Raw genomic sequence first — 16625 nt, forward strand, 5'->3', positions numbered from 1 at the left:
TTATGTCCTCTGCACTAGTTTGCTTGCCGGGGGGCTTGATTGTAATCCTGAATTGATGTGTGCTGAGCATTGTTCTTGGTCGCCTGCACATTGGGCAAAGTTTATGGGAAGGAGGAAGGAAACCGTGTATAGTGGTCCCACTGTATTCACGGGGGAGATGCATACCAGACCCCTGTGAATAGTTGGAACCCTTATAAAAACACTGAAAAAGGCCTATTTTGGTAGGTAAAACTCAAGAAAAACCCACTAGAAATTTTTATACCTGGTTTTCATATTTTTATCATTAAAAAGTGCATTTTATGATGAAATTGATTTTAAAAAACCAGGAATTTCTGGATATTTCTCATAGAAAAATACTGCGAATTTCCCCCGAATAATGGGTACATATGGTCCTAGAAAAATACCATGAATTTCCCCCTGAATAATGGGTAGGTATGGTCCTAGAAAAATACCACGAATTTCCCCCCGAATAATGGTTAGATATGGTCCTAGAAAAATACCACGAATTTCCCCCCAAATAATGGGTAGATATGGTCCAGAGAGAAATCCACGAATCTGGAGAACGCAAATACGGGGGCCTCACTGTACAGTAATCTCCACGTATTTATGGACTCCCCAATTCTCGAGTTTTTTCTGTGGCGCCTGTCTATAATTTATTCACAGTAAAAAGTGCAACAGTTCACTGACTTTTCCGTTGAAAAATATTCACTGATTAGTGTATTTTGATGCTATTTTTATGATACAAAAATGATTGACTACTTTTCAGATACCTATTAATATTGATCAATACTGTACAGTGTTCCACCTGTATTCGCATTCTCTGGATTCGCGGACTCACTGATTCTCAGATTTCTCTCTGGACCATATATACCCCTCTATTTGCGGGGGATTCACTTATTCCCGGGATTTACCAGCAAAAATCATCACCAATTAGTGTCTTTTGATGTTATTTTCATGACTGCATTTTTATGGTACAAAAATGATGTACTAATTTTCAAATATTAATAGTACTGATTAATATTGTATTAGTAAGTTTAATAAGATTAAATGATATCACATTTCTCCTCTCTCTCTCTCTCTCTCTCTCTCTCTCTCTCTCTCTCTCTCTCTCTCTCTCTCTCTCTCTCTCTCCTACAGACATGTATGGTTTTTTGTATGATAAATAATTGATTTCATATTTTCAAATATATTAATGTATACAGCAATAACATCTATTCATTAAAGAAAATACTAAAGTGAATTAGTAAGATTTTAGTTTATTAATTTGAAAAATTATGTAAGAATGAAGGAAATCCCAGTCTTCTCTCTCAAACTCCAGGTACTAAAACTGTCAAACGTATCAAGTAATGGGACGGAGGGGGAGGAGCTGTTGTGTTGTTGCCACCAAGTGTTCATGCAATTTCTCTAGGATGTTACATAAGGTTTACATTTGGTCCTCTTCTCTCTCTCTCTCTCTCTCTCTCTCTCTGCTCTCTCTCTCTCTCTCTCTCTCTCTCATTTACTGAGACTCGAGAATTTTTATAGTACATGTGCTATTTGTTTTTAATACTGTAAAATAATAATAATAATATAACTGTAATTACAAAATTCATGTGATAGTATTTTAAAGAAATACAATAATCTATCCATTTCACTCTTTTAATTAAGGATAACTCTCTCTTCTCTCTCTCTCTCTCTCTCTCTCTCTCTCTCTCTCTCTCTCTCTCTCTCTCTCTCTCTCTCTCTCTCTGCCACACAGGATATGTATGTCATAGTGGTAACTCACTCCCTCTGTTCGCTGAAAGCGATATAAGTATTTTTTGAGAGAACAGAGAGATAACACACACACTCTCTCTCTTTACTGAGATGAAGAATTTTTATGGTACTAGTAGTAAAATGTTTATTGATATTTTCTGTTGTTAATAATATAATAAAACTGTAATTACAAATCGTATGTGGTAGTATTTTAAAGAGATAAAAATTACCTTTCCATTCCATTTCACTTACATAAGGATAATCCTCTCTCTTACTGTGATAAGAGAATTTTTTATGGTAGATGCATGTGTTTATTAATATTTTCAAATATTATTATTATTAATAGGTGTTAGTTTTTCCAGACCTCTGAGTCTCAAGTAGACTCTTCTCGGCTGGTTATTTTCAAATAATAATAATAATAATATTATACTACATTCAAATGAAAATTCTTCCCTTCGTCTTTTTCTGTATCAATTTCCCTACCTTCTCATAACTCCAGTGACGCTTGGAGCTTGGAAGCTGTCAAATTTGTCAAGTAACAGTGCCATACAATGGTCAATGAAGTTAATGGTTTTTATGCAATTCTCTCTCTCTCTCTCTCTCTCTCTCTCTCTCTCTCTCTTCTCTCTCTCTCTCTCTCTCTCTCTCTCTCTCTCTCTCTCTCTCTCCTCTCTCCCTCCTTCTGAGGAGATATCTTTTTATGGTACATGCATGTAATAAGTTTATTATTAATATTTTCCAATAATAATATACTATATGTGTAATAATAATACAGGCAGTCCCCGGGTTACGACGGGTTCGGCTTACGATGTTCCGAGGTTAAGGCGCTTTTAAATTATATTCATCAGAAATTATTTCCAGGGTTACGACGCTTACAATGCTCATCTGGCAGAAGAAATATGACACCAAAAATGCAAAATAATCAATATTTGATGCTTTTTTTGATGCAAAATGCAATAAGAATGCTGTTTACTTTACCTTGAGTTTTGAATGCACTCAAAAAGCATTAAAGTAAGGTAATTTTCTTAGTATTTTTTATGATGTTCGGCTTACGACGATTTTCGGGTTACAACACGTCTCAAGAACGGAAACCCCGTTGTAACCCGGGGACTGCCTGTACTATAAATGTAATTACAAAATTCATATGTGAGTATTTTAAATACAATAATCTTTCCATTTCACTCTTTTAAATACTGTAAGGACAACTCTCTCTCTCTCTCTCTCTCTCTCTCTCTCTCTCTCTCTCTCTCTCTCTCTCTCTCTCTCTCTCTCTCTCTCTGCTGCAAGTGTTAGAAGTACGTATGTATGTACGTACGTACAGTATATACCTTTAAGGGTATTAATGGTTAGGATTACTTTGAAATTATATTGATACAGTCTCTAAGATTAATACATTAATATGATAATAATTTAAGGTAAATTTGATGTAGGATGTTACATAAGGTTTACATTTGGTCTCTCTCTCTCTCTCTCTCTCTCTCGTCTCTCTCTCTCATCTCTCTCTCTTCTCCTCTCTCTCTCTCTCTCTCTCTCTCTCTCAGCAAAAGAATTGATATACAGACAAACATAATTGTTCAGTCCTCTCTTTCTCCCTTCTCTGGAATAGATATATGTATTTATGGGAGGGGAAATAAGTCTTGCCTATAGAAGTTCCTTTCAGTCTATTGATATCGTAAGGAGTTATTTTCTCTCTCTCTCTCTCTCTCTCTCTCTCTCTCTCTCTCTCTCTCTCTCTCTCTCTCTCTCTCTCTCTCTCTCTCTGTTATTGGCTGTTTATATATTTCTAACGGTAAAATGTTTAAGATGACTTTGGAATGATATTAATAATACCAATTCAATGGTATCTTTGATATAGGATGATACTTTAAAGATAAGCAGATATGGGCATTTTTAGAGGGGAGTTCTAACTATTCGCGGGTTTGCGCTATTTGCAGGGGTCCCTGGTACACATCCCCCGCGAATACGGGGGGGAACACTGTATTGCATTTAATAAGATTTATGTAATTATATTAAGTCATAAAAATAATATTTAAATTATTTCTCTCTCTCTCTCTCTCTCTCTCTCTCTCTCTCTCTCTCTCTCTCTCTCTCTCTCTCTCTCTCTCTCTCTCTCTCTCTCTCTCTCTCATACTAAGTTGGATGATTTTTGTTTGATAGATAAATTACATATTTACTAATTTTCAAATATTAATGTAAACATCAATAATATCATTTCATTAAAGAAAATACTAATAGTGAATTAATAAGATTTTAGTTTTTAAATCAATATATTATGAACAATTTTAAATGAATACATACATATCAATCCTGATATTTTGCTGAAAGACTTGGAGAAAGGGGGGATAGGGTGAACTTGTCAGATATATCAAGAAATTTTCTCTCTCTCTCTCTCTCTCTCTCTCTCTCTCTCTCTCTCTCTCTCTCTCTCTCTCTCAGGAAAAGATAAGTACTGCTAATTAATTTGAGTGTCTTTAACCAATTAATATTAACATATATGCACACTGTTTGTGTGTGTGCTCCTAGTGTTTTGAAAAAGCATAGTAAAGGTAATGCATCATTGGAAGACCAAAAACAAACTTTTTTTTTTTTTTTTCTGTCAGTTGCTAGTGAAGATCTGGATGAATTTTTCCCATAAGGAATAACTGAAAATGGATTAATCCATTCTTGACCACCAGTTATTACCCTAACCTTGCCTTTTTATACAAAACATTTACACACATAAATTGCAATTAAATAAGTTCAGTTTTAAATAACATACCATTTAACACACTTTGTTCATTCTTAAATATATACTGAAGTAAAATAACTGCCCTATGTACGCCTAATTCAGCCATTAATTCGATGGTTGACTGAGCGCCTTAGTCTAGGCTAGGTACGTAACATATACTGTAAGGAGTAAGCATAATTATTGTTGCCAGTAATAAAACACTGAAAATCAAGTCTAATTCTTACAGGAAATTAATAAAATATTAAAAATAAGCCAAATTATGTCTGTTATCATAAACTTTAGGAAAATTCCCTAAGTTAAGTTGTTAACTAGTGGCAGTAAACAGGCGTAAACAAACCATCATACAGAGTCTACTGGAATACTGTATACAAAATAACTAAAATATCTTTCATTCCGTGTTATGATATTAAATTTTTTCTCATAAAATATCCTTGTAAAATAGGGGAACTTTTCATAGGCACTTTGTGCCTTATAATGTGACATCATTATCGGCGGAGTAATACCCATTGGAAGTAGATCCTCATAAATGTGTTCCTTTGAAATTGGAAAGAATCCTGATATTAAGGATAACTGGAGAGCTATCAATATTGCAAAACCCTTTACGTAATTTGATTATAAAATACTACCAAGAAAATATTGCCCCTTTTAGTAAACATTAAGGCTCGAAGTTCAGCACGACTGGGAACTACGAATTATGAGATCATAACTTTCGAAAGTCAAGCACATCTGGGAATTACGAATAATGAGCAGACTGCAAAATGTTTTGGCAGGCAAAAAAAAAAAAAAAAAGAAAGAAACACACTTGTAGCACTTTTTTATATATACTATGTTTATAAGTAGAGTAGCTGCAATTCTTAAACCCAGCTTTCTTTCATAAATTAAGTTCCATTCAATGTCTAAAGACAGTGGTCGTGTCGGTAAAATGAAATTGGCTGATATTTTAAGAACTTAAACAAAACCAGAATGCAGATGGCAGATCACTCTGTTCGTATTATAATTCGATAATATTATAATAATAATACATGCAATATGATTAGATACAGTAAAACAAGGGTTTTATTAAAATGATCATTTTGTATTCTCAATCACAAATATTATTGACTTTTGCTAATGGATATGTGTCAGTGTAACAACCTAACCCAAGCAAAAGTCAGTCTCTCTCTCTCTCTCTCTCTCTCTCTCTCTCTCTCTCTCTCTCTCTCTCTCTCTCTCTCTCTCTCTCTCTCTCTCTCTCTCTCTCCCCTGGTTTTTTAAATTACGAATGAAGCGGTTGTAAACCTATAGAACAGACATAAGCAACCAGATCGAGAAGTGGCTGATTGCCGACGTCATTTGCCATCACTATAAAAAGAAAAAATAAGGGCAGAGAGGAAAAATTGATGTTCAAAACTAGCAAAATCACACTTAACGCTTATACAATCAAGTGCTGTGCCACTTTTATACCCAGCTTTGTTAAATATCTAAATTACATAGCTTCTACCAGTCAAGTGTAATGGCAATGAAGATATGATAGCTCAATCAGCCGAGATTTTGAGAATGTAAACAATATCGAATGCAAATGGCATAAGATGACGATGCTTATACAGGCAGTCCCCAGGTTACAATGGGGGTTTTGTTCTTGAGATGCATTGTAAGCCGGAACATCGTCAAAAATCCTAAGAAAACTTTACTTTTAATACTTTGGGTGCATTGAAAACTATGAAAACTGCATTCTTAGTGCATTTTTCATAAAAAAAAAAAAACTTCAAATATTGATTATTTTGCATTTTGGTGTCATATTTCTTCTGCCAGATCAGCGTTGTAGGCGTCGTAACCTTGGAAATAATTTCTGATGAATATAATTGAAAAGCGCCTTATCATCGGAACGTCTTAAGCCAAACCCGTCGTAACCAGGGGACTGCCTGTATTTTGTAAAATATGTTTAACTTTTTCAAATTATCATTTTCTCCTGAAAATATTTATGTTTGGGCTTATAGACCTTTATTGGTTTTTAGAATTACAAATAGAGATCCTACCTCTTTAACAAAGTGAGAAAACTCTCATCCTAGCATCTAATTATGGTAATTATCTACGGTAATTGCTGTAACTAGTTGTTTTGTTTACAATATCAAAAGTTGTATCACTAGTGATTCACGTGAATAACCTACGGTTTTACCATTATTAGGTTACAAATGTTTTGTATAGTAGTGTCAATAGTTGTGACTGTAGCCAACTATTGATACAACAGTCGACACTTCAAGGGTTAGCCTACCATTAAAAATCTTACAGGATTTTAAGGTTGTCACAGAATGCCTCTTACATTATAATTTTCAGTAATCCTAAGTTTAGTTGTGGTACTTACCGTTTTCCTGACCAAATGAGCATGGGAACAACGCCTATTAGCGGCAACTGACCGAACCACTTTTGTTTACAAAAGTCATATGATTCCTTGGGTCAGTTTCCGGATTTTTGTTTGAGCTCAGATGCAACACTGTACTTCCCAAGTAGTTACATTATCAGAGCCCTCCTGCCCTTCTCATGGATAGAAGGGCATAAACAGCTGATTTTTACTCTAAGGCAAAACAAACTAGTGCGAATTTCAAAAATTTTAGTTGCCGACGGATAGAAACTATAGCTATGTAACTACTTAGTAAGTATACATAAAATCTTATTTTATTATAAAAATGTCATTTTTTACGTAGCTGGAAAATGTGTTCTCGGAATAATAATGCACAAAACAGTAAGGGAAACCAGGAAATAATCTGGCTCTGACAGAATTTTAATACTCAGTTTTCACAGATAGGATTACTATGATAGATAGTTTTATAGTAAGCTCTTTCTGCAAAGAATGACAGTGATAGTTATTAACCAATTTTCATTTCTCATGGTAAAAAAAATGATAACAATATGTATACTGTGTGTTGCTGTTATATTGCATCAAAACTTCCACTCAGAAAGGTCTTGTCATTGAATAGTATCGTATTTTAGTTTGACCTAGCTTATGTAATGATTGTTAAATAAGTAATTATCTGAATAAAAAAAAGTAATGTATGAACAAACAGTATTATCCTCATAGGCTCATTCAGGTTATTACTTTATTATTACTTTAACAGATTTTAGGTTTTTTTATTTTCAAGATTTTATCCTAATGTAATTTTTCAGTTGTTAAGATTTGTCCGAAACAATCACTTCCTTTTTTTCAAAGAAAGGCTTAAAAAGCAGCGTCATAACATGGAACAAAGTTGTCCTTTTGCATGGTCCTCCTGGAACAGGTAAAGTACTGTTTAGCATTTAATTGTGCCTACACAAATACTACAAACCTTTGGTCTTTACATAGGATTTAGCTTGCTGACGCAGCAAGAACAGCCGTTTAACTTTCAGCCAAGGTTGCTAACCACTGACGGGAGGGGGAAAGCCCCATCCTCTCGTTGGTCTCCACTCCACTTCCCTTTTGACCACTGTCGTGTGAAGACATCTCTGCTGTTTGCTTTTTATATACAAACCCCTCAATCACTTCAGCAATTTTGAAATGGAAACCACTAGGTTAGGCACTGTCCAAGGAAGAACAAACTGTCTTCAGTGTCTCTCTACTTTGAGGTTGGTCCTGATTTATCATATGTCACAGTGTGACATAATTGTAATAAAACAATCTAACCCAACTTCATTTTTCAAGTGTTGTGGAGGCTGAGGGTCTTAAGAGAGTTGTGGGCTTCTAAGGCCTCTTGGGATAGCCGAGTGTCTTTTGAACTTCATGGTTACTTCAAGGGTATAATTTTGGCTGTGGTGTCTGCTAACTGTGGGACTGCTAGTTCCTTGGTAACCTCTCATGCAGCATCGGGATTGTGCTCCCTGATACTGCCATATACACCATTTTTGGTGATGGTCTCCTATATATGTTGTTGTTAAAAGTGCACTCGGCAAAACCAAGAAGAGAAGAAGTAAGTCATCATTGTCTTCTTCATTTTCGTCTTAGTCAGTGAATGCTGCCACCTCCTCCCCTACTTCTTCCAAAGCTAGCAAGCAAAAGAAAATGGTTGCCTTGGTCTCCTGCAGGAAGTTTTGTAGAGCTTCCAGCAGCTAGCTCTCTCTTTGAGATTTTTATGTCAACATAGTATCTTTGCAGATAAGCACTAGCTTAATAATACAGTGCCTGTTCCAAAGGGTGGCATATCTGCAGACTGCAGTAAATACAGGCCAATTTTTATTCGTCTCTCTCTAAAGGATTGATAGCTGATGGTAATATGCATATAGGAAGCAGTTAGGTACCTGCAATGCTGCTTTCAATTTAGTAAATCACAAGGGACTCATTTATAAACTTCAGAATCTTGGAGTGGGTGGATATGATTTATGATTACTTCAAGATTTACTTACAGGTAGACAGACAGCAGTAAGATGCTGTTGAAGGGATCATTAGTGAACCCAGACCTATTGTGTCTGGACTTCACAGGGTAGTGTTCTCGGTCAACTGTTATTTTTATTATATACATGTGATATGTTTGTTGGCCTAGAAAACATTGTTCAGTATGCCAATGATGCAACATTTGTGAGTAAAGTCAAGTCTCCAATTATAAAAAATGAAATGGCCCTCAGCCTCATCGGGAACATGGACCAGATCAATGAATATTGTAGTCGGTGGGGTATGAGGCTGAACTCAGTAAAATTAAATCATTATTGGTTAGTAGATCTCATACAGATTTTCCATCCAATCCTCCCCTTCAGGTGGATGGGACTCGGCTGAATGAGTGTGAAACTTTAACTATTCTAGTTGTAACTTTTGACTCCCATCTTATTTTTGAGAAACATCTAATGAAAGTTTCAGCAAATGCCTCACAAAGTTAGGTATTGTATGTAAGACCTCATATATTTATAATAGTGATAAAATCAGTCCAGCCTGTTTAAGTTATTTGTGCTTCCTTTACTAGAATACTGTTCTCTGGTGTGGATGTCTTCTTCTGCCAGAGACTTAGCTTTTCAAGTAGTTTGTGGAGGTAGATTTTTGTTTCCTAATACTTACAGTATTAGCAGTTATGACTTGAACCATTGATGGATTGTCTCTTTTTTTATCAGTTTTTCTTAAGTAATATTTTAACCCTTGCTGCACTGGTAAATACTATGTCGATATGCATCTCCTCAGGCCCGGGTAAACTTTGAGGTCGGCCAATTTACAAAAAAAATGTCAATGGAAAGAGGAATATATGCAAATGTACATGGTGAAAAAAAAAAAAATTCTTAAAAAAATTTCCCTACCTTCCACGAGAAGTTGAAAATTACTATTTACAAACAATTGTGGGGCCTCTTTTACAAGACAGTTGTAAATTTTACCAACTTATACATGTTTTTTCTAGTAAGTAATTTTATTTTATTTTGTAGAATTATAATTACTGCTCACACAATATCAAACATAAGAAATAAAATCACTAACAAATTCTTAGCATATTTGTTGAAAAATATTAACGTAAATTTACCGAGAACGAAGATTCAGTAACTTTTTTACTTTTACATGTTTTTTCTAATATTTCTTTGCACTTTTCTTTGTAAAATTACATTAACATCCGACATACTATTGTAAAAGACAAGAACAAAAACCAACAGCAAACCCTTGGTATATTTACAAGCAAATTTACGAAAAGACGTCATTTGAGACAGAGACGTAATACATTCCCCTTGAAGTTACAAGCTGAACTGAAGTCCTAGATGCCTGAGCCGTGGTTTTAGCCAGTGTAAAAGTTGCCATTATTGAATTTATGGGCTATAGAATTATTGGCACCTCTTTCCCGCCCGATTCTTTCCAGATCGATGGCCCTTAATATTGTTTATCTACAGGATCAATCCATCCACCACCCCAAACCTGTTATTAATACTCTCAAGGATTAATCCATCCATTAAGGGTTAACAGATCTTTCACATTCACAATTGATCTCTGATCCTGTTTTCCTGCCAAGAATAATCAGACTCACTGAACAGCACCACCAATATGCAGTAAATGTGCCTCACTGTCAAACTTCCCAGTTTCAGAGGTCTTCTATCCCTCATACTGATGAAATGTGGAATAGCCTTCCTAAAGATGTCATGCAGTTGTAACTCCAGAAGTATTCAATTGAAGATGCAATGCATTAGTCCTACCCTGATACAATTAAAGTTGTATTTTAATATTTTATGTCCATTTTTACTTGTTTATGTATTGATTTGTTAATTTATCTGTTTTTTTAATAACTGATCTCTTTCTGTATTTCCCTTTATCGTTTGTTACTTCTTTCAAACAAACACCATATTCTTTGGAAGCTTGAAATTTCAAGTCAGTGGTCCCTGTGGGCATGTTCCATATGATAGGGTTTATCTTTTGATTAATAATAATGATCTCTCACTAGTGTGGCTACTGCTGCTCCTGTTGCCTAGCGCACAAGTGCAACTGCTACCTGGGGTTCTCCAGAACTTTAGTATACTGGAACTGGCCCTTGTAGCCTGCATACCCAGGCCACTGATACTGGATCTGGTAGCCCACTTCCCCAGGCTACCGGTACATGGCCTGGTCTCTCGCTGGTGGTACCATGGTACGTCTGTTCTTGTTGCCGAGTGCACAGGTGCAATCGCTACCCAGATTTTCTGAATCCCTGATGTACCAGTACCAGCCCCAGTAGGCCTCTTACCTGGGTTTTCAGTATCAGCCCTGGTCTCCTCCTAGCGGTACCATGCTCTCGTTGCCGACTGCATGGATGTACTACTATCCAATGTTCTTCAAACCAGTGGCAGACTGGGTCTAAAAATTGTTTGCCAAGTGACAAAATGCGGCCCCACTCCAACCCTCAGCCAAAATACTATAATAGAGTTTACATGACAAATACATAAAATATTTGAAAATGCATAAGTGGAAACACAGAAGACAATGTTCAGTGGTGAAATTTTCTGTGGTCTTATATGTGAAGGGACCCATGTGTAAAGGACCCACTTGACATCTGGCAAGCTGGCAACCTGGCCAGTCTGCCTCTGCTTTGGACCCTGGTGGCCTGCCTGCCCCGGGCCACCAATACCAACCCTAGTAGGCCATCTACCAGGGTCGGCAAGGGTCCCTTATGGACCTGGTCCCAGTGACCAGCACAGGCCAGCATGAAAAAGTGAGCAGAGAGCATGCAAATCTGATCTTCTCTTGTAGGAGCCTTGCCTTTTAAGTAGGTTGTAGCTTTCTCGCAGGACAGCCTCTGCTCACATTTGTGTGAGCGGAACTGCTCTTATTGACACAGGTGGGTGTTATCAGCTCAGGCTGAGGACTGCCCAAGTCCTCTCTTACTTGCCAGGACTTTGATCTTCAGCTGGCGGGGCAATGGTGCTTGCGATCTCTCAATTGCTCCCTCCTCCTTGGAAGTTTTTCCAGGTAATAGGAGCTGGACAAGTTCAGGGCCTGGGATTGGGAAGGTCTTGCTCCTGTCCTGCTCTTTGCTCTGAAGCTTACTTTTCTGGCCTGGTCCTCAAGTGGAACAGGACGTACACTGAATGATTAAGAGATCAACAGGGGCTCTGGTGAGTGTTTTTCTCCTAGCGGAGTTGCAGAGGCCTATTGTGGAGATCATTGGAATGATGTGTCATTTCAATGATCTCAAGGAAGAGACATTATCATTTCATGCTCAATGCTTCTCGAGTAAAAGAAGTCTCCCTAGTCCATCAGTTGATGGAGGCACTTTCTCTGCTTATAGCCCACCAGAGAAAATATTGTGCTCTGAGAGAAATCATTTCCATCAATTAGGTTGACCTGGACCTGACTCGTCCGTGTTTCGGTCTGTCGCTAGAACAACATGCAGAGGGAGTGTGGTGGGGACAACAGTGCTGGAGTTGACTGCCAGAGCAGCATTCCAACCAGTCCCATGGATCAATCTTTGGTTCAGTCATTGGTTGGGATCAATTTTTCATCAGATTTTCATGTACCCAAGGAGACTGTAGCCCTGAAGAGGCTTACTCTGGGAGGCAGTGATTTTATCTGTCTCCTCCACTAGAAGAGGTAGGAAAGTCTTTACATTTACAGCCCACCCCTTATTCTGATATCTGGGCCGAAAGGTAAAGTGGAGTGCAGACCAATGAGTGGTCTGGGCTTCCCCCCCTCCCCTACCATCAATAGTTAATGACCTTGTCTGAGACTTAAATGGCTGTTCCAGCTCACACCCGCAAGCTAAATCCTGTGTAAAGACCTTTGCGATTGTATGTTAGAAAAAATACAAATTACAAACTTTAGAAATATGCTATTTTTTACTCTTCATATTCAGTGTATAACTTTGTCATTTGGCTTTCATAATTTTATAGTGGTAGTTATGACTGTTAGAGCAATAAAAAAGTGTTAATGTTTCATTTCTTTGGACATGGTACTAATTTACCATGTGTTTCCATACAATAAACTAACCTTTGTGAATTTATACTACAAGGAAAAGTCTGTGATTTTACCTTGGCATGGTGCTTCCTGTCTAATGGATTAGTAGAGATAAGTTACTGTTTAGAGAAAAAGCATTTTTTGTCAGTTCACATTCTGCTAAATATCATTATTTCTTATTCATTACTTTGACTCCTACGTGGAAAGACACACACTTTACATTTATTTACTCTTCTTCATCATTTATTTGGAGATAAAGCCTTTATACCTTTTTTTGTTTTCAAGCAGTTCAAGATTTAAAAACTAAATATTTGTATGTTTTAGCACTAAAAATCTTGCATACCTTGTATATATACATTGTCTAAGAGTTCCCTTATTGGCAGAAAATTGTCATATCAGGTGTGTCAGTCTGAACAGACTTGATGACTGCTCACCAGGCTGTACCAGTTAACTGTTTTATTTAATTTTTCTGTTTCACCCTAAATTATCTTTCATTATTGTTTTGATGGTTTTTCTAAATGATTATGATTTTAGTTCTTCGCCCTTAAGTGCATTAATTGCTGCTACTTTTTATTTTGAATGACTATTCTGTTTGCCTAATGTCTTTAGAGCCCTGAGAATTTGCTCCCCAGATTTTCTTAACAAAGAACTTGAAACAATCAGAAATCAACTTACCTTGTTGAAATACCCCAAGCACATAATAGGAAAAGCCATACATAAAGCAAAGAGCATTTTTTACAAACCCAAAGAAAACAAAGAAAAGGAAAAATTCACAAGCAAAATCATAATCCCTCAAGTGGATAATTTATGAGAGATCACACAAACAGGCCACCCTAACCCGTTCGTCTTCACTGATCCGAACACATTGGGGAAATCCTTAATCAACGTTCAGCAGAAACCGGTTTCTAAAGAAGTAGGAGTCTATGAAATCCCCTGTATGGATTGTGATAAGTCATACTATGGATTCACGGGAAAATCTATCTTGGAAAGATTAACTCTACATAAGCACTCAGTTAGATATGGACAACATAGTTCGGCCATCATATAAAAATCATGAACCATACTATGAATTGGAACTCATCCCAAATTTTATACCATAGCAGCTGTCGATATAAATGTCAGATGGTAAAATCTTCACTAATAAAGCAACAAGATAATAGGATCAATGTTTCAAATGGAGTCTGGGACTCTGACCATATAGACAATATCTTTGTTTTGGAAACAATCAACTGGATTAAGACAATTTACAGAACCAACGTCGGCTTAGCGGTGACCCCAGTTATCACCTAACAGCATATCTCCCCTATATATTTTACAAATGTAACTTCTTTTGTCAGTCACTAACTTAATAAGGGAGGGAGTCAGTCCACCAAAATATAGTCCTTAGCTATAAACCAGAGTGTTTTAATGGGTCTTTTATGCTTGATATACACACACACACATACAGGCAGTCCCTGGTCAATGGCGATCTGGGTTAAAATCAGCGATTTATGGCACCATAACAGGCCAAGTTTCGGTTATTGGCGCCATAAGTGCCATAAATCACTGGGTTTCGGTTAATGGCGGTTTTCACTTATCAGCACGCCACCGAGAACGTAAGCTCCGCCGATAAGCGGGGACTGCATGTAAATATAGATACGTATATATATTGTATAGTATACTGTTTGAGATAGAGAGAATTGAAGTGTTTATACACTGAAGCACAGTCACTTGCTGGGGACGGGAATTCAAAGACAATTATAGCTGGGAGGAAAATATGAAGAGTTGCCTATGTATATGAAATTCAGATTTTAAATATTTTTTACGCTAATTAGAGAGGAAAAATCAACAGTGATAAAATATTCTCCTTTGTACTGTTGTAGTATGTGTGATAATCATAGTCAACTAAACTTGTAATGAAATACAGTACAATAAATCAGACAAAGCAAAAAATATGGCAGTCTGTCCTCCATGATCTGTCATGAACTTGCTGGATTTGTTTGTTGTGATTTTTATGATTATGGTATAGTAATTGATATTATTTTCATTAACCCTCTTACTCCGACTGGATGTATTTTACGTCTACATTTTTTGTCTCTCGTGTGCCGACTGGACGTATTTTACGTCGACTTACAAAAGTTTTTTTTTAAATTCGCGGAAAAATACTTATAGGCCTACCAGCCTAAAACTTTTGAATCACGCACCTTGGGGGATGCTGGGAGTTCACAGTTAAGTAGGTGTTTTGTTTTACAATCGTTTACGCAGGCGCGCAAGCGCGAATTTCTTTCTTGCCACACTAAAAAGTATCTGTGACACATCTCGGAAATTATTTCGTCACTTTGACATAATTTTTGTACCATTGTAAATTAGCCGTTACATGGAGTATTATATATGAAAATGTGCGCATTTTTATGTAGAATACAACAATAAAATACTCATGATTGTAGCTTTTATCAGTTTTGAGATATTTTCATATAAGTAACGATAATTGCCAAAATTTCAACCTTCGGTCAACTTTGACTACCGAAATGGTCGAAAAATGCAATTGTAAGCTAAAACACTTATATTTTAGTAATATTCAATCATTTACCTTAATTTTGCAACTAATTGGAAGTCTCTAGCACAATATTTCGATTTATGGTGAATTTAAGAAAAAACTTTTTCCTTACGTCCGCGCGGTAACTCTTCCGAAAAAATCATACATGCGATTGTGGTAATGTTTGCACCATTTTAAAATTAGCTGTTATATAAAGTTTTATATATGGAAATGTGTGCAATTTCATGCACAATACAACTAAAAACAACACATGGTTGTAGCTTTTCTCAGTTTTGAGATATTTTCATTTAAATAACGATAATTGCCAAAATTTCAACCTTCGGTCAACTTTGACTCTACCGAAATGGTCGAAAAACGCAATTGTAAGCTAAAACGCTTATATTCTAGTAATATTCAAGCATTTACCTTAATTTTGCAACAAATTGGAAGTCTCTAGCACAATATTTCGATTTATGGTGAATTTATGAAAAAAATAACATTTTCTTTACGTCCGCGCGGTAACTCTTCCGAAAAATCATACGTGCGATTGTGGTAATGTTGGCACCATTTAAATTAGCCGTTACATAAAGTTTTATATATGAAAATGTGCGCAATTTCATGTAGAATACAACAAAAAATAGTTGAAGGTTGTAGCTTTTCTCATTTTTGAAATATTTGCATATAAATCACGATAAATAGAAAAAAACCACGTTCGGTCAACTTTGACTCTACGAAATGGTTCGAAAAAACGCAATTGTAAGCTAAAAACTCTTACAGTCTAGTAATATTCAGTCATTTATCTTCATCTTGAAACAAATTCGAAGTCTCTAGCACAATATTTAGATTTATTATGGTGAATTTTAAAGAAAATCTTTCCTTCCCTCCGCGCGCGGATTCTCCACCACAAATCTCCGAAATGTGTAAGTCCCATTCTCGGAATATTTGCTCCGTTTCATATTAGCATTTCATAGAGTTTTATATATTAAAATGTGCGCAATTTTATGTAGAATAAAACTAAAAATATTTGAAGGTTGTAGCTTTTTTTATTTCCGAAATAATTGCATATAAAAAATATATAATAAAAAAAATAAAAAATTTGACATTCGGTCAACTTTAACTCATCAGATATGGTCGAAAACTGCAATTGTAAGGTAATTCTCTTACAGTATAGTAATATTGAATCATTTGTCTTCATTTGAAAAGAAAATTGGAAGTCTCTAGGACATATTTAGATTTATGGGTGATTTTTTGAAAAAAATATTTGTTTACGTCCGCGCGTTACGAATTCATGCATTATTTTGTGATAATATTTTCTT

General features: G+C 36.1%; 1 protein-coding gene across 1 annotated transcript in view; it reads left to right on the forward strand.

The window, feature by feature from the left end:
* LOC135218514 (pachytene checkpoint protein 2 homolog) overlaps positions 1-16625 on the forward strand; it is a 121913-nt gene that overhangs the window by 62499 nt on the left and 42789 nt on the right. Inside the window, 2 exon segments of the mRNA XM_064254880.1 lie at positions 7604-7624; positions 7626-7713. Of these exon segments, the coding sequence (XP_064110950.1) occupies positions 7604-7624; positions 7626-7713 (109 nt within the window).

This window comes from Macrobrachium nipponense, chromosome 9 (genome assembly GCF_015104395.2).
Source record: "Macrobrachium nipponense isolate FS-2020 chromosome 9, ASM1510439v2, whole genome shotgun sequence".
Taxonomy (NCBI): domain Eukaryota; kingdom Metazoa; phylum Arthropoda; class Malacostraca; order Decapoda; family Palaemonidae; genus Macrobrachium; species Macrobrachium nipponense.